Source organism: Podarcis raffonei, chromosome 8 (genome assembly GCF_027172205.1).
Source record: "Podarcis raffonei isolate rPodRaf1 chromosome 8, rPodRaf1.pri, whole genome shotgun sequence".
Taxonomy (NCBI): Eukaryota; Metazoa; Chordata; class Lepidosauria; order Squamata; family Lacertidae; genus Podarcis; species Podarcis raffonei.
The window spans coordinates 38,725,171-38,750,129 of record NC_070609.1 but is presented as its reverse complement, the minus strand read 5'-3'; the positions used below and the strand labels follow the sequence as shown (position 1 = coordinate 38,750,129).

The following is a 24,959-nucleotide window of genomic DNA, read 5'->3' as shown; positions in this document are numbered from 1 at the left end:
GGCAAAAGCTACTTGAGTGGGTGAGGGGGCTTGTTACATTCCCTGCAGCACTAAGCCCCTTCCCCAGTCACAGAGAAGTAAGCCATTATGTGCACCTGGCTATTCAGCTGGAGGGATGAGAGATGCAGGTCCCCCAAATCTGAAGCCTTGACACCTATGTAGGAGTTCTTCATTACCCCTGGAGAGCTGAGGCTGTTAGTTCCTGGGGCTCTGCAATCACCGGGTAGCCAAGGAGAGAAGCAGGCTTCTTTTCCTCACACAGATTTCTGGGCCTACTCCCTTCCCAGGCAAAAAGGAGACGTGGCTGTCAACAGCACACCTGGAACCAGCTAAAATGGGACTGGAACATCCATCCGCTGCACAGCCCATGTAGTGCTGGGAACTTACCCCACCTAAGTAGTCAACCAGCCTGGTTTATAAAAAGGAAGGACTGAGGGCAGAGGAATCTGATTAAACTGGAGGGGGTGGGGGATGGCAGCTCATTCAAGGGGTCTGTCACCTGTCCTATGGCCACCAGCACCCTTGACTTCCCCTAAGAGGCTGTGCATGCAAAACCGGATTGGGCCTGCCTGCAGCAGAGTAACAGCAAGAAGAGTGTTGATAGCTGCCACATTTGCCCAGGGCTTCCCCTTTACATTCTGTGGCCTTTGGCGGCTGCCCCGCTGAGCTTACCTGACTGGTGAGGTCCGAGGGCATTGGCGAAGGTGGCTTGGAGAACATGGCGTCCTGGGAGATGAAGCCAGAGTCATGCGATGAGACGCTGGACAGGCGGGTGTTGGCATTGACGGGCTGTGCCAGGCTGCGGTAGCGACATATGGAAGTTGGTGAGTATGTTTGAGAACCCGTGAGCCACGGGGGGCCACCCAGAGCACTGCTAGCACCGCTAAAGGGTGGCAGGATGAGACGGCATGGCGGGCAGGAGGGGGGCAGGAGGCGGCGCGCAGGAGAGACAAAGCGCATCATCAAAGCGCATTGATGGGGTAGGAGTGAGAATAGCAGGGGGTGCAGAGAAAGGGAGAGAGAATTTTGTTTTCATTTATTAAAAAAAAAACCAGTCCAACCCACACAAACTGTGAGGAATTAAGTGGCATTACAGACAGGAAAGGAGCATATGGGGGAAAGGGACACATTCTTCTCTCCCAGCTAAGAGACTGCAGTGGTGCTGAGGGCCTGACAATGATCACACACACACAAATATACACACACAATCCCAGGGTGTTTCTGCACTAGGCCCACTGCTCTGGAAGTGCCATGTTCCCCCACTTCTTAGTCCACATGGCATGCCAGAGTTTCCTGAGGCAGCCTGAGACACAGTCGCAGTATGAGCAGGCAACATGTGCTTAAAGCACCTCAGGGCTCCTGTGCCTTTAAACATGTCTCCTTTGCAAGTTCAGGTGACTGACTCCATTGCTTTCTGTTGATCCAAGCTAGGGGACTGTTGATCAACAGAGCTTTGAATTGCTAGTTTCTCTTCCCACAGGGATGGGGAGAGGTTTGCATTAGTTATTTGAACTTGGGATTTTTTTAACAAAATACCACAAAAAGAACTATTAAAAAAAGAAAAGAGTCACTCAAGAATTATAGCACCTCACTTGCTACCTCGGTGGGATCCTACAAGTGGCGACAGGCCCACTTAGAGAAAGGCAGGTCATGCTATGCTCCTCTTGGCAGTCATGCCCTTGAGCTGGGAGATTCCTCCAGCTGCGCCAAACACACCTACCTGCACATGCTGGATTTGCGGGACCCAGAGCTGCTGGGAGAGGACGGCGGGGTCTGGTAAGACCAGCTATAATCAGAGCCCTTCAAGTCTTTGATCACCTGCAAAATATTTGGCATTAAAAGGTAGCTTCATGACACTTCTCAGGGTGCAGAACGTTCTGCCAATTGTGTCTCATTTGTCATCCCAATTAGAGCAGAGTCCAGGGGGTTACTCTGCTTTCTCAGAAAAGGAGGAAATGCCACCAGTGGCCACTCAACAATCCCACACAGGCAGGCACACCTTCTGACAATGCCCCATTAAGACCACCTTTAGCTGCCTCGAGACCACTGGTCCATCTAACCACTTCAATTCCACCTTATAAGCCTGCACTTCTTTTCTTTGTTTAATTCTCAAAAGACATATGTTTGCACATAAGGCCCATAAGTCATTACTGGGTTTGGCTAAGCTCCTGTATCCATCACTGTGGGTGTGAAGGAATAATTAGTTTCCGTTATATAAAGGTATTTTGAACCTAGCAAGTATTTTCCAATTCCTTCCTTTCGGATTACCTCCTCCCCGGTTTCAGTTAGAGACTCTGCCACTGCTAGAAGTTTGATGCTGGGCTATCTGGGCACCTGTCACAATTAAATTCTGAAAGCTGGAGCTTGGGCTGGACTAGTTCCATATTTCCCAAACTGCATGATGCAATAAATTAACTGAGAATTTAATCAAGGGCCTTCTAGGATTTGTTCTGATTTAGGGAAGCTGCTACTGTGTTCTCATTATTGTCGCTTTTAAATTGTTAATGTTTTATCTTTTGTACTGGAAGCCACTCTGAGAATTTGACTTGAAGAATCACATACAGATTTGGTATATAAATCCAAATAACCCCCACATAGCTACGCATCCTTTTCTAAAACCTCCCCAGCACTCCATCCTTTTGGTTCTCCCACCTGTTCACTGGCCGATGGCAATTTGTGGGGGTCAGCTGTCAGGACCACCAGGTCGTCAATGATGCCCTGCAGGTGGGTGATCTCTCCCAGCATGGTGATCTCTCCATTCTGCAAAAGAGACAAGAGGAGAGAATCAGGCATTTGCTGTGTTCTGGAGAAAGACAACTAAATATTCCTGCATTGCAGGGGGCTGGACTAGATGGCCCTTGTGGTCCCTTCCGATTCTATGATAAGTATCCTTGCATCACAAATGGACCCTTTGCAAGTGCTGGTTCTGTCTGATGAAGGTTATGTGGGTTAACCTGGGCAGGGCCCAGCCATATGGTTCCCTGGCCTTGGAGACAGAAGTATGGATGAAGAGCCAAAGGCAACCTAGCAGTTCAGCCTGGGCGATACCACCAGAAGCACAGCCCACCTCTGGGGCTGATGGAAGTTGTAGTCCAAAATAACTAGAAGGCACCAGGTTGAGGAAGGCTGATCTAATATGTAGTCATCAAGAACCACATACACAACCTTGAGCTCCTTGGAGGAAAAGGCGAGATATAAATGCAATAAATAAATAAATCAACAGCATCTCAAGGGAAGGGCTCGACCAAAGTCTCATTAATTGTTGGCGCACACAGCCTCCTTAACCTTAACTTGGCAAGCCCACCTAAATCCACAATAGGACTGGCTCCCATGCACAGGGCTGAAGCCTTGGAAAGGAATAGGTAGATAAAGACAGGATGTAGATTAGCCATATGTACGGGGCAAGACCTTTTAAAGCATTGCTTCAGGTGGGAGCAGAGGTGTGTGACAGACAGTGTTGGGTGCAATCCAACCCTGTTGACACCCCATAGCTCAGAGTAAGTCTAGGAGGAGCCGGAGTTTATTTTTCTCTGCAAGTTGCCTAAATTTGCATCTATATGCATAAATCACCACATACAAAATTGAGGCACATTTTTCTCCAATGAGCCTGTGCACCAAATATTTTAAGTACCTACCAATACCCCAGATGTATAATGTCACTATGGGAGGGGTGGGGGTGGCTGCCAGAATGTTGTTTGCAAATTAAAATACACTATAAGGGACTTGTTTTCTCAGTTTACTCAACCCATGAAACAAATATGGGCAGCTGAATATTGGGTAAGGTAGGGGTGGGGGGCACCTACCACCACAGGTTGCAAATAAGCGATGAAGGTGCAGAACCGCCCTCGCTCCTCAATGAGTGCCTTGCGGACAGCCTGTTTCTCCGTTTCTTCCAAAAGAAGGTACATGTCATTGACATCTTGGAGTGCATTGTCCAGTTGAGGCTGCAGGTCCCCTTTACCTGAAGAAAGGACAGGGAGACAGAGACATCACCTCCTCTTCACCCACCAGCCCCCAGGTCCAACCTCAAAGCTCTGGCCTACTTCTGGAGGTAGCCCCTGAACAGATGTGGCACCTCACATCTGTATATTTCCTGACTATGGTGAAACTGGGTTAACCTAAACTGGAGCACAGAGAGGTCCTCTAGGTAGGGAAAATGCCAGTCTAGAAACAAGCAAACCTTCCTAGAGTTTACTGCTGCGAGTGATGTCTCCCGATATCTTCAGTGACTGGTGGTCTCTGCTGAATAAACACTACCTGGGCATAGAGCAGACTCCAACCTGGTGTCACAGATTTCTATCAAAGAGCCTGTCATGTCCTCAATAAATGGCAATTCCTCATCTTCCATTGTTCAGACATGAAATTAAATTCTGTTTAAACCAGTTTGATTATAGCATAATGCACCTGTATACAGACTTACTGAATAGCTCCCAAGAACCAAAAGCAACCATTTTGTGAGTACTCTGACCTGTACAAGAGATGTTTAAAATACTCAGAGGGTTGTGAAGAAACACATCCAAGTTGGTTTGCCAAACACTATGAGGGGCTATTTTTTGTTCAATCTACAAGCTATTTTTGAAGCCTTTTTGCCTGAAGAGCAGGCAGGTTAAATGACTTTTTAAATAAGTAAACACTGGTCTTTGACGCTGTTGTCCAGGATTTGTCATTCTGATGAACTATGATGTTGGTTCTGTTGCTCTCAGTCCCTATTGTTATGACAGAGGGAAGCTCAGTTTCATGCTTGCTTAATTTTTATGGATGTTCACATGTGATAAAATTGATGATTTCAGACAAGTAGCATCATGACTGCATATATTGCATAGGTCTATAAAAGTGTGAGGGCCACTGTTAATATCTGTAGCTGGCCCTCCAGGAGGCACTGGGCTCCTGGCCCACATCAGCCCTGGCAACATTTCTGTCCATGTCTGCATCCCGAAAGAAGTGATATTGGCCAGATATGTCATATCACTGGTCACTGTGGAAAGCAACAAACTGTATTTATGTCTTTTCTAGTCTGAATGTTGTGCACTGAATACTTTGTATACAGCTTTGGATTTTCTTAAATATTAAGCAGCTTACAAGTAATTTAAACTCAATCTATCAATAATAACTATATTTGTAAAAAGGGCTAAGCCAAAACTTTCATTGTTTTTCAGGAAAATCTTCTGCATAACTGAAAATGCCCACCATGCTATTTCAATATTGCTTGCAAAACTGCTCCCCCCCATCTCTTTGTACTGCCCTCCCCTGCCTACTCCCTCAACTGACTTCTTTTGACTTTGCAGATGTCATGATGGAACCAACCCTTATTTCACCCCATAGTCCCCAACTGCTACCAATTCATGAAGATGTATGAGGCAACAAAGGGAGTGGAGGATGTCACAACTGTCCCCATCTCCACTCCAAGGAGCACCTTGCTCCTCTCCTTAAGCGCCTGTGTTGGCTCCCACCAAGGATGCAAGCTCTCCACCCTCTTCACTTCCTATGAAATATTTCTCTTTTTGACCTCTTAGTCTGAAGCAAGTTCTCCTTTACCCCTGCCTTCTTCTCCCTACTCTGCCTTTGCACCTTTGACTATGCCATTCTACGGCACCTGGAACAGCAGCCTCCTCGCTCTCAATCTGTTAAGTCACTTTCCTACCTTCTTTCTGGCCCATCCTGACCTCTGCAAAGCACAATTGCTCCACCATTCCTGCTCCTCCTGTTACCACTCCCTCCACCTCCATGATTCACACAAGTCCTTTGCCAAGCTTCTACTCTCTAGCCTGACTCTCTAGACTGGGAGAGGAGCCATCGTACTGCTAGCAATAGCTAGATGTTACATGAGATGCAGGTTGTCCTTCGCATATAGGGTTGCAGGGAGAAGAAAGCCCCATTGGCCCACACAAGTCTGAAGGGGTCATGATCAAAGCAGTGGGAGGCCTTCTCCTGCTATGCAGCATTTTCATTTTCTGGGTGTAGCAGTAAAATTGGGCCCAAACAACAAGAGGACCATGTTGGCTTCTGGCTCTTCAACTCTCCAAATGTGGGCAGGTGTGTCTAGATCCATCCTTTTCTGCTTCTTTGAATTCACCCCACAGGCTTTTTCCAATTGCCCACTGGCAAGAGGAGTCCCAGCAGTTGGCCCAGCAGTGGATCTGTGTATCACTAGCCACATACAGAGCACAGTGGTCCTTTGGCACTCCTAGAGTCACAGAGAGGGCTGCCCTGCTCCCATGATGCACCTTGCCTTTCCCTCCTCCGTCCCAGTTTGTGCTGGATTCATCACTCTCTCCTTCCCACACAAACCCATTCACAATTCCAACACTGTAATTCAAAAGCAGAAGTTCAAATTCATTCCAAGTTCAGACCTTAGTTTCACAGCGGTGCTGAAATTTGTGTGACTCAGTTGCTTGGAAGGCTGCGCTGTGAGCAATCTGGGGTGGGGTGGGTGGGTATTGCTACTCATACAAATACTCAAGGACACACAAAGGGAGACACAGACACATGGACTTCTAAAGCTCGTTGGAAGCACAGACACCAAGAGAGTCCTTAGGATCAAGGCTCCCCTGGAGCTGTCCATGCTCACAACCACCTATTGATCACAAGCTATGCAAAACAGAGGTGCCAGCAAGCAATTCACAATGTGTGCAGAACCAACCATGAAATGCTTGGCTTGATGGACAGCAATGAAGACCACCCTTGTGCAACCGCAGCTCTGCTGTCACTCAGATATGTTGCCTCCCACCACCACCACCACCACCAGCCCACATGCAAAGAAGGTAAAGCAAGATGACTGAGCAGCCAGGCGGGTGGAAAACCAGTGTGGGGAGGAACGGGGAAGACTGGAAGAATGGCTGATTGCTGAGAAAAAGTCAAGAAACAGCCAAGCTGTTGAGGCAGTGGGCCCCAGGATATTGGAGGGCTAAGGCTGAGATCCTGATGCTTGGGCTTGGCAGCCAAAAGACCCAGGGAAAAGGAGCTATAAAGTTGAGGGGAACCTGCAAGACCTATATAACACTTGCTGAATTTAATAATGCTTGGGGAAAGCCAGAACTGGCCTTTTGAAAATGGAGACCATTCTGATGAGCTGTTGCTGAAGGGTGCGTTCCCCGTCCAATTCCACTTTTTAAAGTGGCTCTTCCCCCATCCCTAATCTCAAGGCTGTCACTCTCTTGGGCGGATCTGGGCCCAAGGTGGGTGGATCTCAGCATTTGCCCCAGAGCCATTCTGGAGCAGTGCAGCAGAGCCAGAGAAAGAGGAGTGTCCAGATGAGAATAATGAGGCCCTGTGGTGATGCTGATAAGGCCTGAAATGAAAGCCAACTTAAAAAGCGCCCACTGACTATGTCTTGTTGCTTATGCCTTTGTGGTTCACGAGGGTAAGGATACTAAGAGGGATCATAGGGATGCTCTTGTGAGTGTCTCACAGCACAAGGCAAGGCAGCCTCCTCTTTGCTTTGGCCTAAGGGGGAAGGGATGGTTATTCCAATCTGCACCAATCATTTTAACCAGGCCTTTGGTCCCTAACTGAAAGCACCTGGGGCCCTTAAGTGCCCAGACAAAATGGTGGCACTCTGTGGCAGGTGGAAAATGTGGTCTCCCTCTGAAGGAGACCTAGCCACCTTCCAGAACAGCCTTCCCTGTAGCCAGTGCCCTAAAGGTTTTGGGTTACAAATCCCATAAGCTAGTGGTGTCCAAACTTTTTTAGAAGAGGGCCAGATTTGATGAAGTGATGGGCCATGGGGGCTGACCTTTTTTTTGGATTGAAGTTGTTGAGGGTTTTTTTAGGCTTTTACCCCAGAAAATAAACTGCCACAGGGGTTGGATTAAACCGACCGGCGGGCCACATTAGGCCCCTGAAATGGACTTCGGACATGCCTGCCATAAGCAATATCAAGGAGGATTTCCTCTAGAGAAGGCTGAGGCTGATGGAAGTTGTGGTCCAAAACACCAGGTTGGAGAAGATGGCTACAGAGAGACTGAGCCAGTCTGTGAGAATTCAAGCTGTTTTTCCATTGTGTGTTCAACTGATGAAACCAAAGTGTATGTGCTTTGAATGTGCCCTTTGATTTCCCCCTTTTCAAAGTGGCAATAGGGCATATGAAGCAGCCTTGCACTGAGGCAGACCCCTGCCCAGAGGAGTGGCTCTGCAGGGTCTCAGGCAGGTGGAGAGGGTAGGACCCCTTCTTCCTCCTTCACATTGCTTGCTGCTACCCAATTCTTTAAACTGGGATTGAACCCAATACATCAGGCATAAGCAAACTCGGCCCTCCAGATGTTTTGAGACTGCAATTCTCATCATCCCTGACCACTGGTCCTGTTAGCTAGGGATGGTGGGAGCTGTAGTCCCAAAACATCTGGAGGTCTGAGTTTGCCCATGCCTGCAATACATTCTGTAAAATAACCCAGTTTTTTTGCAGCCCCAGGAAGGTGGAGCCTGAATGCAATTCTTCCAAATCAAACTAAGGGTTTTCATGTATGCTAGGCTTCTTTTAAGACACACAGAGCACTGTCTTTAGAAAACAGCTTCACAACAACCTTGTAAGGGGGCTTAGGCTGAAAGGTAGGGACGTTCCAAGGCCAAGAAAGGCCCAAGGCTGAAATGGTCAAACTATAGATAAATAAACCCGGCACACACCACATATTTTGACCTAAAAGGTCTCATAAGCCTCAGCCAACAAGGCCAAGGGTTTGGGGTAGGAGTTGTACTCCACCAACATCTGGGAGGCACCAGATAAGTGGGGAGCGGGGGCGGGGGGGGGGAGATTACTCTAAGCAGAGGCAAGGCAAGAGCCCCAGGGATTTTGGCATCTCAGGTGCTTAGCTAGTTTGTGGATGGGCTAGTCTGGGGGTTGGCAAAGTAGGGGAGGCGCACACCCATTTCCCATGGAGTCTTGCTTGCCAGCAGGCCAAAATAAGATGGCTTTGGAACAATCTCCCAAGTCTCCAATTTGGCCTGAGGTAAGCTGCTCTTCTTTAGTCTCAGCCTGGCCACCTGCAACATGGGGGGCAGTGATCCTGGCCTGCCTTACAGGATCGTTGCAAGGTTCACTGAGAATAATGAAGCAACTTTGAACTTAGCATTTCCGTTCTTGCCATGTGGCCTGTCAGCACCTTACGCCTCAGGTTCCTGCGTTCATCACAGAGCAAGGACCACCTCCTCTCTGCCTCCAGCAAAGCTGAGCCGAGCCTCAGTCGGCCCCATCAGCTTAAGCTGCTCCCAACCCTCAATGCACCACTTGCGTCAGCATGGCCTCTGGAGGTTTCATTTCATTTCAAGCCCAACCGAGGGAGGGAGGGAGGAGAGGATTACAGGTAGTGAAGCCAAGAGCGTGGAGGAAGGGTGAGGGATGCCTGAATGAAGCTGAGATGGCAACGTTTGACTTACCAAGTAGCTCTACAGGAGGATGTGGGAAGGAGGGAAGAGAAAAGAGAGAGGGAGGAAGAGAGAAAGAAGAATGTGTGAAAGACAGGCTGATGTATAGAGCCATCTTCCTACCCGGAACAGGACCCCACAGAACCACCACCCAACTCAGCCACATCACCAGGTACACAACTGCCCTCCCGCCATAAAATGACAGCAGGGGACAGCGGCATCTGGTCAGGTCTTCGCCACTGGCACAAGGAGCAAAAGTGGGAGCCACAGGACTCTGATAACCTCCCCCAGGTGGGGGGCAGTGGCAGGTCCATGGGTGGGGTGGGGATTCCCCAAGGCAGAATGCAAATGCCCCAGACCCAAGCCAAATGCCACAGGTCCCCAATCCACCTTGCATGGAGCAGCCAAACAGGAGGAGGAAGGCACAGAGACATTTGCACCCTGCACCTTGTCTTCCCAAGGAGTCATTGGTGGCCACGTGCACACGCAACATCTGGTTTGGGCCTCAGAGGTCTGCTGCAGGAGCCAGGAAGACCCCTCTCAATACCTAGAAGGACTGAGAATGGTATGAGACGCCACACTGAGAACACCAACGCAGTTCTCTTCCCATGACAGAGTGTGTGCATATAGGGGAGGGAGAGGCACTTTGATAGGCAATTATCCCTGAGGCCCCCCCTCTCCCTTTGCAGTCAGCACCAGCATACACACATGGTAACTTCAAGGAGCAACAACCTGGATCAACACACTGGCCTGATTTTAGGGCAATAAGAACTTAGCAAAGCTCTGAAAGCAACCCTCCCCTGGCAACCACGTGTTCACAAGATGGGAGGGCAGACCAAAAGTGCGGAAACTTAAAGCACCGGCAGTACAATGCCCCCTGCAGAAACTGCCACTCTCACCCAGACCCATTCAGACACACAAGGGAACCAGAGGCAGGCAAGCTCCCTTCTTCCCCTGGAATCTGCTACCACAACTCTGAACACAGCTGGGCCTTCTTTCTCCTTGGGGGTTAAAATGCCTCCCAGCTTTGAAGAGTATCAATAGCTGAGAGGCATGTGTGTTCTTCTGCACTTAAAACAAATAAATCCAAGATTCCTGAACTGAGCAAAGGTGAATGCTGTGAGCCTAATCAACAGACCTCTCACTCGGCCAGCTCTTCTGGTTTCTGAGGCCTCAGCCAGCATTGCCCACCCACACTGTGAAGCCACAGGGGCCAGAAACTTGCTTTAACATGCCCCCCATAAATTCAGGAAGCTGAATTCAAGACTTAATTCTCTTTTCTGTCACTGCCTAACACAAAGCTCCATCTCACCTGCAAAGCATACAACCCACTAAGGGATTTGGAGAGCCTCTGGGCCCCAGGACATTATGCCGCAAGGAGGCCTCCACCCTAGTTTAACGAGGATCTTACACTGCAATGCATTTAACTGAAGAATAAACCAAGGTCCTTGCTCCATCCATGCCATTACCTGTGCAGGGAAACGTTCACTGCTAAGGCAGAAGCAATTTAGTTTATCCAAGGGCAGCCCAGCAAATCCAGCCCCACTCTTCAATCAGGGGTTGGAGGCCAACATCACTAGCCAAACTGAGCTGCCCTTTGGCCAGAAACACCCTGGCAAATCTTACCTTTGCGGGCTTTCTTCTGAAGCTTCAGTGTGTCAGAGGACTTCTTCTTTATCTCATGGCGGGCTCGTTTGTATTCTAAGGAGACAGGAATCGGGAGACACGAGGCCTGATTCCAAGTGACCAGAAGGCAAACAGCTTGGCAGGTGGACCCTGAGGTCCCCCACATGGCATGAGCAGACAAGGGAGGCCACTGCTCTCTGTGGGGCCCAGACTCAACTCCTGACTTTCATCTCCTCCCACCCTAAGCCCCACAGTCACATCCTTGCCACTGCTTTCCTCTGAGCATCAGACACTGCCTCACAGGCTATGGGGCAGCCAGGGTGCCTCCTGCCCTTTTACCTTTCGCGTGATCTTTGTCAAGCTGGTTAGCAGTCTTCTTCCAGTCCTCTATCCGATCCTGCAGGGGGTTAATCAGGCTCTCCATCAGGGCGCTGCAGGAGGGGGGAAGGCACCCAGAGAGAGGCGGGTTAGCAGGGCCAAGGGATGTGGAGAAGGGTTTGCAACGAAATCCCCATAAATGTGCCAAGGTGATCCAAACGGCTCAATAACTCATTCTCTGGACTAGAGTATGGAAGTGGCTCAAGTTTCTAAAACCCTGAGCCTCCTTCTGCATGTCTTGCCTATTTCAGCACCTCCCCAATCCCGTTTTCAAGGCCACTGAGCTTCTCCCTCTTCTTCAGAAAGGGAGGCCTGGGGCTGGCCCACACACATGACAAGCACGTGAGTCTAACGAAAGGCACTTACTTGGTAAACTGCCTCAGCTTGGTCTCAATACTGCGGTGCCGCATACACATCCGGGTTAGTGCGGAGCCGATGTCCCTCGTGGCTCCTGAGGTGAAAAACAAGCCCTCATTTTAATGGACAACAGTCAAGAGCTACTGCAGAAAAATTCAAGTACGAAATTTTTTTTCTTTCCTTCTCTCTTGTTCAGTCGGAGAGAAAGAAAATGGAGAGGCAAGGAATTGAGATGTCGCCACAGGCTGAAGGAAAGCCTGACATTGGGTTTGGGTGAGGGAGTGAGATCGCATGGGCTGGGAAACCGAGTTGCCTGAGAGTCTGAGGAAGGAGCACCTTGCTTCAGAAGTAGCAAAGCAGAGCTATCAGGGCTCTCTCCTGACTTTCCTCCTGAGGGGGCATACAGAAAGGCATCATATGTTACTCTCACAAGAGCCCTGCAAGTTTCTTCAGCCTCTACTTGAGACTCAGTTCCTCCTCTCTGGACATCCATTTTCCCTCAGAGAAGGTGGCGGCAGAGCAGGGATCTCCTGAACACTGTCGCAGGTCTGGCTTTCTATCCAGTCTTCTCAGAAGCCCCTATTATCTCCAGGCATTACATGGTACTGAAAAGTCAGAATAATAGACGCTCTTATGAAACATTACTTTGGGGCAACATCTTCCCCTCCAGGATTTCACAGGTGAAAATGGAGTCTCCAGTGGGCTTGTAACACTCCCCGCACCCAATTCCTCTCACAAACACTTCTTCCCCTTGCCAAAGGTTGTTCCAGGATTCCATTCATGCTAGAGTGACTCACTTGGCAATAGCCTATCTTACACAAATTAGAAAAATGTTCACAAGAGTTTCCATTAAAAAGAGAGGATTTTTTGCTCTTACACAGTGGAGCTAGAAGCTGTGTTTGCAACTTAAAGAGCATCAGAAGGATCCTTCCAAACTGGAAGATTAGGAAACAAATGCATTTTGATGTAAGAAGGTGTGTGGAGGGGAATGCATTTGGGGTACACCCCCTAACTTCACCCATAAATACACCATGATGAGGTCTGAGCTGCATTGTAGTGTTGTAACCTTTCTGCAAAGTGGGGTTGATTAGTCCAGCCCCTTTGATAATTTTGGCTGCTCCTTTCTGCCTTTCCCTCCCAGCTCTAGAATATCCTTTGAGTTAAAGGCTATCACTATCAAAGGCTAACAATTGGCTCCAAGTCTAGATTGAGGGCCCTGCCTGATGGAGAACAGAGCAATTCAGATTTTGTCCATTGGGGGTTGCAATAACCACACTGACACTGACCCCTCTCTTTCTCTCTCTCTGCGCCTTGAACATGAGGATATGAATAGATGGAACAGTCTTTCATAGGAACCGCCCATCAAACTGCATCCCTCACAAAGCATGGATTATGGGGCATTCTTCTGCTTGAGGGAGAGAAAAATGCCCACATACAATAATTCACATGGGAGCCCAATCCACTGAGAAGTTATCTAGTGCAAGCCTCATTGAAATGAACATGCATTTTTAGGGGCCTTTACACAAGATGAGATGGCACCCTGTGGGTCGCAGCTAAATGCCCTCGATAGCACCAGAAACTAACAGCCAGAGGTGATTTCGGTCTCTTTCTGCTCATTTCCATTTCAACTTGCTCCTGGTCACACGTGCCGTAATTGCTGTGAATGCTCCAGTTGGAGAACAGCCTCTACTAAAGGTGTCATTGACCTTAAAGAAGCACGAACTCAGGACGAAAGGGAGAAACGGGCTAAGAGGGAGGCAGCTTTGACAAATCCTCACCATGATCAACTCCCACCCAGAAACCTATGTCCCCACTGTGGAAGGACGTGTGGATCCAGAATTGGCCTCCACAGTCACTTACGGACTCACTGTTAAGACCGTGGTCATGGAAGACAATCTTACTTGGCTATGAATGATCACCAAAGAGGAAGAAGAATTGCTGCTCTAGAGGAGCCTTCTCCAATCTGTTGCTCCCCATATGCTTTGGACTACAATACCTGTGCTGACTGGGGCTGTTGGGAACTTCCCAAAACATGAATGGCACCAACTTGGCAAAGGTGGCTCCAGGATCTAGACTACCTTCTGTTTTCCTTGAGATATACATAAAAAGTGCCCCCGAAGGATGTGTCTTCCTCTCAATCCTGCCTTTTAAGCACTTCCTAGAAAGAAAACATTGCATACTCCCACAACACTGAAGCAGAATGACTGTGAAAGATTAATGAGGCAAAGGCACACAATCGTGCCAGGAAAGACGAATGCACAGAAATCACACGTCAGAGGAACCCAGTGTCACCTGGGAATGGCAGATCCACCCCTCAAAGGTACTGGGAGGGAGGAAGTTAAGAGTGGATGCAACAGACCATGATCATTCAGCCGGCATGATGAATCCAGGTTAATGAGGGATCTGCACGCACACCAGTATGCAGCACTGTGCGAGCTGCAGAGAGAAATTTGCCCCTCTTCAAAGCAGAATATAAGGCATTGCAAAACAGTTCACCTTCTGCTGGCCAGCCTGAGCCAGCCAGGAAGTGGCAAAAGTTGTAGGGAGTCTCCAAGACACAGCCTTCAGGAAGGGATCTTTGGAGGCTGCCCCAGAGCACTGGACATGCATTCTCTAACCCTACTCCTTAAAACAACCCTTTAAAGCAGGCCAGCCACCACACTGTTTGGAAAGACATCTTTCATCCAGCTCTGGGTGAGGCACCTGATGCTCATTCAGTCAATGAGTTGACCTGACCTGTCAGCTATCACTGGGGGGGGGGGAGGAATGGGGTGAGCTGCAAAGTTTTTAATCAAACAGAGATTAATCAATTTTAAACTTTTGATCAAAAAGGTGCTCTTAAAGGTAGGGTACCTGTGAGGGCCAGGTGTCCTACCAGTGACCCAGTTCCTTTTACGAGTCTTGGATTACTAGGCAATGATTTGCCAAGTGGCCTTGCTCAATGCTAAGCATGATCACTGCGCTTTAGTCATCTCTCTCATACATTCCAAGAGCCCAAGACCATTTCCTTCTTGACCTCAGATGAGGCCAGCTAATTCTCCGCAAGTCTGCTTGTGCTTATGGTTCTGGTCCTGCAGTCTGTTGAGCCTGATCTTCCAGAGCAACACTCTTTACTGTTGGGGAATCAGAAGGTGACATTGTTGTGATTGACCCTCTGTTGCTTTTTGGAATTTGCTCCCAACCATGGAGGATGGAAAGACACCAGCACTACCTCCATAACAGTGGTGCACTTCACACACCCCTTCTTACTGGGGGTGGGTGGTCATCCTGGCTCCAGAGCCACCGCTGTGCAGCTGCAGCAATAGACAGAGGAGGATGACTCACTTCCTTTGCTTGTTTCCTTAGTTTGCTGAACGGGGCTTCTGCTGCAGATCACAGCCATTGACAGGGAGAAATCATTTCCTCCTGTTCCCCCTTTCCCGATTCTGACCAGGAGTGCTGCTTCCTCTTAGAGTTGCTCCCTCTTGGCCAAGACATTTTATTTTACCCCCAGCCCCCAATCCTATGGCTGTAATCACTTGACACAAAATACATCCTTAGTATCTCTTTCAGAAAAAAATCTCCCAGCATTTTCTGCAAACGTTAGATCTTGTGGTTCACATTCTGAATTGCACTTGGCAACTTCACTAGCAACACACACACACACCCCGAGCGATGTCCACACATGTGCAATCAGAGCAACCCCCCAGTTTCCCTTGTCCTCTTCTGCCACCCCACTAACAACTCAGGGGATAAAACCATGCAGTCCCAGAGGTCCTTCTGCCTCTTTCCAGAGACCGCCTGGGGAATTTTGTTGCCATAAACACAAAAGTTAATATGATGCAGCACCTCCTACTCACCCACCCATCAACCTTCTTGGACAACAGCGAAACATTAAAGAGGAAAGACAGACAAGAAAATTTAAATTGGGGTGGGGGTGGGGAGTCAATGCATTCAAAAGTCGTCAGTGTCAAGATGGGAGGGCCGGGCCAAGTTGATTTTTTTCTCTCCTTCAGTTACTGAGCTCAAATTCGGCTACTTACTGGGGCTGGAAGCTTGGAGCTTCAATAGCTGTGGTGTGTTTCTGAGACCATTTAGTGCACTGGTGCTGACATGTAAAGCCTTGCTCTGCTTAGAAGCTGGTACCTGAAGAACTGCCTGCTCCCTTCCCACATCCCTTGGTGGGAAGGTGCCTCCCCTGCCTGTGATTGTTTTGCACTACAGTGTTTTCGCCTGCCTTTGAATTGTGAGCTGAATAATATTGTGATCACTTCCAGCTCCAGGACACCTTATGTTTGCAATTATTTATACCTTGCCTTTCCAAGGGAGCTTATACACATCTGTTAGAATAGCACTGAGGACAAAATACGAACTAAAACAGGCTAAACTGCAACAAGCAAATAGCTTCATTTCCTTCATTTGTGCACCCCAGAGTGGTTGACATAATAAAAGCCATAAAACACAGTCATAAGCAAATGAGCCCACAAACGCAACTAAAAGCAAAACATAATCAGCACTAATAACCAGTTAAAGCCAAAAACCTGTCCTTAATGGTGTCCCACTAGCATAATAGGGCAGCTTTCACTTGGCCCTGAAGGAGAAAAAACTGGGCAGTGCATGATCCCCCACTGCAGCAAAGGTCCTATCACTACCCTGCAATGGGAGTGGAGTGTGTGTGTGTGTGTGTGTGTGTGTGTGTGTGTGTTACCGAGAGTTTAGCAACTCTATATACAGGCAAGTTCATATGGGTGTTGTCCAGCCCTGTCTCCAATACGTTAGAGGGCACAAAGTTGGGGAAAGCTAGGTTAGACAGCCCTTCAAAAGCCATGATTCCAAGCCACTTGCAGCATTATAGGTAGAAAACAAACAAACAACATGAGCTGAGCCTGGTAGAGAACTGGAGAAGCCAGTGAACGTCTTTCAACCACTGGTCAAATATTATCAGCACAGCAGATCCTAGTCCATATGCATGTCTACCACACTTTGAATCTACTGCACTGAAGTTTCTCAACACTTTTTATTGGCAGCCCCACATATAACATTGCCCTGGATATTACTAAGGCATGAGGAAATGTGGCAAAATTATTATTTTTCCAGACAAGCCCACAGTGCTAGTAAAAGTCACTCTGGAGCCACAGACTGCTTTATTGCATTGTTGACCATTTTAACTCTGCATGTAAATTTCCTTGGCAAATTTCCTGCCACATCGAAGCATTAGACAGCTTTAGAATACCAAGATGATACAGGCTTGTGGGCACAATGGCTTCCTTCCCATGGACTTGCTGCTTGTTTACTCCAGGAAACTCGGGGCAATGAAGCCAGCCTTGATTAAGGACAGCCAAGTGGTACAAGCACATGCACCAGGCGTTCAAGCACACAGGGAACCTGTAAAGGGAGCTGGACATCCAACAGAGACAACCATGACTTCCCCAACCATCAAATTATGGTGAACCAAGGACCCACAAGCAAATATCCTGGACATTTCTTCTGCCTTTAGAATCAAAAAAGCTGTCGCCATGAAAGTGTTTTCACACATGAAAGTGTTTTCACACTAACACAGTGAGCAGGGCAAGGCATTGTGAGTTAAAGAGCAAACACTACAAGCAAAGGGGTGTATTTAAAATTGTTTCACCTTCTATTTTTTCTTTACTTTGTAAAAAAAGCTCTCAATGTCCCTTTCTGTCCTGAATGCGCAAAAGGCAAAATAAACTCAATCATAGCAGCAGAAGAATGCAAATAACAGCTGAGCTGCAAGTCTGCCTTACAACTATTCAAAGTCTCAAACTTCAAATTTCAATGGCAACCTCAAAACTGCATGCACGCAATTAAAGAAATGCATGAATGACTTTTTGCATATTTGTACAGAACATAAGTCTACCACCTGAGACATCCCTGCCTCTGCTTTGATCTTCCTACAGAGGAAAGAACCACAATTGCACACTTTGCACATCATCAAAGTCTTCCCTCTCAGCTGCTCTCTGCTGAACAGCTGAACAGAAGGAGACCCAAAGAGAAGGATGATATCTAGCTGCCAACAGGCTCTGGGTGATTACCTATCATGTCCCACTCTATATAATTCAGTTCCTTTTAGTTTCATGCCATAACCAAGACATCTAACCTCCAGAGGCAGAAACTGCCCACCCACACAAAATACCTGGATGGTGAAAAATTGGATTCAGCCATTCTTTCAGTAAACAGCTATGGGTGAATTGGCAGTTCTAGTCTGCAGGAAAAATTGAGAGTATGGAACTGGGTGATGTCCTATGCATGTGGTTCAAGCATAGAGGCCATGTTCCTAAGATAGATCCAGATGCATCAGATGGGACATTCACTATGGTCTGAGTCAGCAGTGCAGCCCACAGGCTAGGCAGGCAACAAGGATGTCAAAAAGAATTACAGAGCAAAGCAACTCTCATTCACAGCCTGAGACTCACATATAGAAAGCTGGGGGTGGGGTGGGGGTGGGGTAAGGAATAGTTTTCTATGCTCATATGCTTGTTGTTGTTGTTGTTGTCGTCTAATCGTTTAGTCGTGTCCTACTCTTCGTGACCCCATGGACCAGAGCACGCCATTATTAGTTCATATGCTAGTAACATGCTACTATTTAATTTGTTGGAAGCTGCCCAGATAATTATAATTATAATTACTACTACTACTACTATTGAGAAGCATGTTTCCCACTTGTGATCTGAAATGGCACAGATGAAAAGTTTTACCACCTCATTTTCCATTTGCATGATCTATGCCTCAGTTTCCCCTCTTGTGGAATTCTCCAAAGGGCCACAAACTCCAAGCTACTCTACCAGGCAGCCCAGAAGCCCCTCCTCCTAAAGGACTCCCTTTCCCCTCCCCTGACCTCCTTTCCAAATCGCAGCCGTGGCTGAGTTTTCTATTACCTGTAGCTCCCTCCTTTAGTAATCACCCTGCACATCTGTCCACTAAGGCTTCCCTTAATTCCCTAGACCTAAAGAACAGGGAATTCTGTGGACTTGGGGAAGGTGGCAGACTGGGCTAAGCCAGGCATGGACCTGTTCATTAAACATGTGTTGCTCACTGGTTTGGAAGAGGGGGGTTACTTCTAAAACTAAAAGTAAGCACACAAGGGTAGGTGGGTTTGAACCTCGCTCCCTTTCCCTACTCCTTTAGGACATTTCCCACATGCCATGTGGTCCATTTCGTGTTAAAAGGGAAACTCCCTCCCATGATTTATAACCAAACCGATGAGCATGTGTTTGCTAGGCATACACACTCCTGGCCTGGCACAGGTTGCTGGCATTGCCACATCTTCCCAAAACATCATCTCAGCAGCAAACACAAATCTCTACATGGGTTTGAATAGTAGGTGCAGAAAGCCTGTGCAAGTAAATATGGAGGTCTACCCTTGTTTCCTCGTCACAGCCCTTCCCTAGATGTTTACAGATAACAAGCTGTGGCTTCTTGTCTAAAAGCCGGAGTGAACCAGCCATAGTAGAATGTCAGGAAACCGCTCCATAGCCCTTCTGCCCTCATACAAAGAGTCACGTTCAAAGGAAGAACCCTTCCCACACCAAGCTTTTCCTGAAAAAAGGAAATAACTAGGTTTATAAGAATGTATAAAGAGCCTGCTGGGTCCATCTGGTTCTTTCAACGCTTTGTAGGTTTTTTTTTGTTTTACATTTTATTTCTTAGGTTTCTATCCCACCTTTCTGTGACCTTAGAATCCACGGGAGCATTCCTGTGGTTCCCAGGTGGTTTCCCATCCAGGAGTCAGACCAGGCCCAGGGTTGCTTAGCTATAGCAAAGTGGTGAGTTCTTGTGTCTTCAGACCTTATTCTGGGATTAACTCACATTCCAAATCAGTTCTTTCATTCTGCTTCAGGTGAGAGGTGTTATTTACATTTTGCTTCCCTTCCAAGCTCCATTCGGTGCTCCCTATATCTCTCCAGAATACATCAGCCCTCCCTCCATCTCCTTATTTTGTACCAGCCTCGTCATCTTTCCTTTATCGCCTGCTGCATCCTACCCAATTCTCTGCTCGCTTTCAGAGATTTATCCCAGTAACTGATGGCTCAACACAAATGCTGCCCACATACATTATTCTGTCAATTGTTGTCAAACAACAAACTAACCTGCACAGTCAATTCCTTCCAACTCTGGCTTACTGCTGATTCTCCTTCTTTAGATAACCCAGTTTTTACTGTGGCATACCATGGCCCTTGTTTTAATTGTAACCTACCCTGGGCCTTAGGGGTGAAGGGCGAGAATGAACATATATATATATGATCCCAATGCCAGTTCTGAGAAGGGGTAGGCGGGCTCTTTACACGTGTACACAAGGAGGCATGGTTACATCTGGTCTTTTTAAGGCTCAGAGGAGATTACTTTTTTAAAAAGCTGTGTTTTCCCTCTGCTCTTTTTTGAAGAAGTTCAGGGCAGTGAAAATGGGTTATGTAGGTCAGCTCAAGGTTAAGGCTTGATCAAGACCATCTCGTGAGCTTCCTGGCTGATTTGTGCTTGGGTGGTGCCCATATCCAAGCACAATCTGAGGGGCCACAAGGAAGACTGGTCCTCAGGTGCAGACCTCTGCCATCTACATGCCACAAGGTGCCCAGAATAGGTCACTTCGCCCTGCTACACCCCTACAGGGAGGGAAAAGAGGCACACTCTGAAACTCTTCTTTCTTTCACAACATTTCTATACTGCTTGATAAAATCTCAAAGCAGTTTAAAGGTAAAGGTAAAGGGACCCCGACCATTATGTCCAGTCGTGGCCGACTCTGGGGTTGCGGCGCTCATCTCGCTTTATTGGCCGAGGGAGCCGGTGTACAGCTTCCAGGTCATGTGGCCAGCATGACTAAGCAGCTGCTGGCGAAGCAGAGCAGCGCAGCGCACCGAAACGCCCTTTACCTTCCCGCCGGAGTGGTACCTATTTATCTACTTGCACTTTTGACATGCTTTCGAACTGCTAGGTTGGCAGGAGCAAGGACTGAGCAACGGGAGCTCACCCCGTTGCGGGGATTCGAACCGCCGACCTTCTGATTGGCAAGTCCTAGGCTCTGTGGTTTAACCCACAGCGCCACCCACGTCCCTTCAAAGCAGTTTAGAAACATAATAGAATGATCAGTAATAACAACAACAACAGGTAAAAGCAAATATTTAAAACATTCAAAAATAATAAATAGCAACAATAAACTAAACCAGATTAAAACACATGACAGCTTCTACATGTCTGGAAAGACTGCCACTTGCCTGAACAAAAACATTCTTAGCTGGGAACCAAAAGGTGCACTGATGACCCCTGCTCAATGTAAGTGAAACTCATTTATAGGTAACTTTTAAGGGCTCCTGCCTCGCTGCCTCCAGAAGCCCATTTCCCCCGCAACTGTAACACCCACCCAGAAATGAAGGAAGTGCCACTTAAAAGAGGGCCCTATTTATCACAGGGCCTTCGAATGAGCATTGCTAGAAAAGCAGGATGATTGCTCTTCCCCTCATGGTGATCCCACAAGCATGTCTGGATTAGCAGAGATCAGCAGGGGGATTGCCAATGACCACGTAAGACCCCACCATGAAATTAATCTCTCTCTCTAAGCACCACAAGCTCAGGGTTTCCCAGATGCTGACTGGAACTTGGTTCAGAATGCAACACATATTTTATCTGCTGCTTCCACCCCCTCTTGTTTGGCTGTTTTATTACTATTGTTTATTACCAATGTGACCTGCCTCAAATGCTTCCTCAGAAGTGAGAAGGCGACATAACAAATCCTCTAATATATTTTTCCTCAGGAAAACATATTTATTGCTAAAAAATTAAAAGCCTTTGCAACTCACTGCCACCAGATGTGGCGATAGCCACTAAACTTAGTACCACAGTAGGGTCACCCATGGGAATGTCACAGAAACAGAAAGAAACACACATAGCAATTCTTGCTCCATCTCTGATGTTTGAACGTGTCCCTCTTGAATGTTTCCCAGGGGCACCTGTTTGGCTGCTGCAGGTGGAAACCAAGCACAGGGCTACATTGAGTGTGAGTACAAAGAGGGATTAAAAGTATGTTGTGGGGTAACTGCAGCACTCTAAGTGATCCTGAGTAAACGGAAAGGGGCCATGGGCCTGCCAGTTTGGTGGTGAGTTTTTCCCCCACAGGCATTGTTCTGCTCTCTGCCATTGGCTGTGCGACATGGCTGGTTTTGCAGTCAGCTAGTTTTTAGTCCATAAAGCTCCCACAACATACCTCGTGTGTTGGTGGCCATGTCTGCCACTTTCTGGAAGGCATCCAGGAAGGCCACTGCAGCCAGGACAGTAGTCCTAAAACATAAGGACAGAGAGAGAGAGAGAGAGATCAGAGGGTTGGCGGTCTTCACGCAGGAACAGCACAAGCCATTTTGCCATCTCAAAGGGCTGGATGGGTGCAACAGGTGAGTAGGCCTCATCTCATCCCTTCATGGCCGGACCTGCATTATTAGCACTTAGGCCTAAACCTGCAATGCTGCCAAGACTCAGGTAATCAGAGGTCAAAAGTACAACTGGGCTAATAATTCTGAGAAAACCGAATCTTGTTTGCTTCTAAAATCTTGAGGACATCCAGTGCCTCTTGCACAACTCTCCTCAGTTACCCTATTTAACAAATGATTTAAAGCCCACACTGTCAGCCTGTGGTCTGGAGAACTCTTGAAATTCCTCTGAAGCTTATCAGGGTCCCTGAGCGGCAGAGCGGTCCAGAAAGACTACGGGCTGACCACAGCTGACCTTCTACCAACATCGCACACACACCCCATTACATGTACCCACCTTGCAGAGGAGCACACTGTGTGTTTCAGTGCATACTCTGGGCTCTGTGGACACAGGCTGGCTGCAAGGCCAAGACAGCCAAGCTAGCAACCTGGGGATTCCATGTGCCAAACGGCTCAGAGGCATGGAGACAGTCCCATGACACATCCACGTGCACTGATGTTAAAAAGCCTGCATGTGACGGATCCTTACCCTAACTTCTAGGCCAAGCCAAACACCACACACCTGTCTTAGGTAGATCTTAAAGAACCAATCACAGCAATCACTCTCAGGTGCCTTGCCCCCAGGAAATTGGGAAGCTAGGTGGAAAACCTACAATTTTCTTTTTGTGGGGGATGGGCAGCATTTCTCTCAAGAATGAACTTAACCAGCTCAAATAGACTCTATACCAGCAGCAATGTTTCCTCAGCTTTCCAGTTTTCTTGGAACTATATTGCCTGCCCTGTTTTTGTTTCAGCTTCCTTCCTTCCCTCCTTATTCTTGTCTTTCCCCCTTAGGCCTCCCTTTCCCTGAGTTTCTCTCTCTGACGTCCTGCTGCCTTTGGCCACCTCAGGGCTGGCTCCTTGCCCTGCAGTCTGCCAACCTCTTCTTTACACATCATTTGGCCTCTGTGTTTAGCAGCAGGACTTGGAAACCGGGTGGGCTGTTCATGGCTGGCCCAAGCTTCTGTGAGGACTTTGCACTCCCTGCTCTCCCCAGTCTGAGCAACATAGGAAGCTGCCTCAATACCAAATCAGACTGCTAGGTCTATCTAGTGCAGCATTATGAACACTGTCTGGCAGCCAAGGCTTTCCAGGGTTTCAGACACAGACCATTCCCAGCCCTACCTAGAGCTGCCAGTAGAAACTGAGCCTCAAACAGTTTACATGCCAAGTAACTGGGATAGTGACAGGGCCTTTTCAGTGGTGGTTCCCTGGCTGTGGAGTAGTTGAAAAAATACTGTTTCAAGTAACTCTAAGATCATTGGATGGACTAATGTTTTTAGCTGCTTCTAGAATTTTTTTTATAATTAACTGCAACTGATTTTAGATGTTTTTAATTGTAGTTGTTTTTACAATGTTTAAACCAATTTAAAATGTTTTCTTTCTTTCTTTTTGTTTCTTTATTTTAAATGATACATGTGTTTGCTGCCCTGGGTTTCTTGGAGAGGAAGGGAGGGATATAAATCCAATCAATCAATCAAAGCAGAGGAGGCTCTTCCCAAAGAAAGGCTTTAAGCGCCAAGTTTGTCCAGCCTCCCCTTCTACTTATGGGTTGGCCAACACTCCTTGTTAGGCAGAGCCCAGAGCTTCAATCTCTCCCTCCCCAAACTAGCTCTGAGCCGATGTGGAGTTACTCTGTGTGCGGAGAAAGTGGAGGAAATAGAGAGCACTCTCTCCAGATAGGCAATGAGCACAAAAGGCGCTTTGGGAGAGTGGAAGGGGAACACAGTGTGCAAACAGCTGAGGAGATGCTGAGCGGAACACAAGAGGCTCTTTCAGCTCCAAGGAGGGCTGAGAAACACCAGCGAATCCAGGGGGGCTATTAATAGGGCAGCCGCACAAGGCATATCCGGCGACGGCAAAGCCAGGGTGGACGGGCTGAAAGGGCCCCTTCATAGAAGCCTTTGATATGCCAGAGGAGGTGGCTGGCAAGCAGAAAGGGGGAGGATTCCAAAAACTCTTGGGGAAAAGCAAAGCAAGGGGGTGACCCTGGGAACAAGGCTGGGGGGCGGGGAGAGCAAGGCTCCTTTTGGGAACTCTGGGGAGGAAACCTTCTTATTCAGCGTTGATTGGAAGCTGCTCACAGGCAAGGCAGTCGAGGCAACTTTCAACCTCTTGGGATCTCAACTGCATCGGGATCCTGAGGCCGTGATATGTGGGGAGGGGGCTCTGCAGCTTCCCTCTGGATGCTGCAACTGCCTTGCCACTCTCAAAACCAGCCCCTTTGCTTCTGTGTTGCTGCACGGGAAGGAGCAACATGGCTCAAAGAGAGAATTCACATATCACAATTTTGGCACATTTACCTGGGATTTAGGAGAGCCAGGGCTTGCCTTCTTAACTGCTGGAAGGAGCTGGTAATGAATCAAAGCCACACTAGGCACTATGATGCTCATGTGTGGACTTCATTTATTTCACTGCAACAGGGAAGCAGGGCTCCAACTTCAGCTGGAGTAGTGGGACAAAAGGGGGGGGGCTTAGCTAATACCCTGATCATGTGACTTGTAAGTCACAAGTAGCTTAAGTGGTGCCCTGTACAGTGGTACCTCAGGTTACAGACGCTTCAGGTCACAGGCTCTGCTAACCCAGAAATAGTACCTCGGGTTAAGAACTTTGCCTCAGGATGAGAACAGAAATTGCACAGTGGCGGCGCAGCAGCTGCAGAAGGCTCCATTAGCTAAAGTGGTACCTCAGGTTAAGAACAGTTTCAGGTTAAGAACGGACCTCTGAAACGAATTAAGTTCTTAACCCGAGCTACCACTGTATTATTGGGACTACAACTTATCATCCCTG

General features: G+C 47.9%; 1 protein-coding gene across 6 annotated transcripts in view; it reads right to left on the bottom strand.

Annotated features, from left to right (window-relative positions):
• MTSS2 (MTSS I-BAR domain containing 2) overlaps nucleotides 1-24,959 on the bottom strand; it is a 54,830-nt gene that overhangs the window by 5,640 nt on the left and 24,231 nt on the right. For 4 of the 6 annotated variants that reach the window (XM_053399414.1, XM_053399416.1, XM_053399418.1 and 1 more), the window contains 8 exons: nucleotides 21,911-21,984; nucleotides 11,728-11,812; nucleotides 11,323-11,414; nucleotides 10,969-11,058; nucleotides 3,804-3,955; nucleotides 2,653-2,760; nucleotides 1,721-1,818; nucleotides 673-799 (listed from right to left, as the gene is read on the bottom strand). In XM_053399414.1, the coding sequence (XP_053255389.1) occupies nucleotides 673-799; nucleotides 1,721-1,818; nucleotides 2,653-2,760; nucleotides 3,804-3,955; nucleotides 10,969-11,058; nucleotides 11,323-11,414; nucleotides 11,728-11,812; nucleotides 21,911-21,984 (826 nt within the window). Of the gene's footprint in view, nucleotides 1-672; nucleotides 800-1,720; nucleotides 1,819-2,652; nucleotides 2,761-3,803; nucleotides 3,962-10,968; nucleotides 11,059-11,322; nucleotides 11,415-11,727; nucleotides 11,813-21,910; nucleotides 21,985-24,959 lie in introns of all 6 variants that reach the window. The other 2 variants (XM_053399415.1, XM_053399417.1) reach the window with 1 other exon arrangement.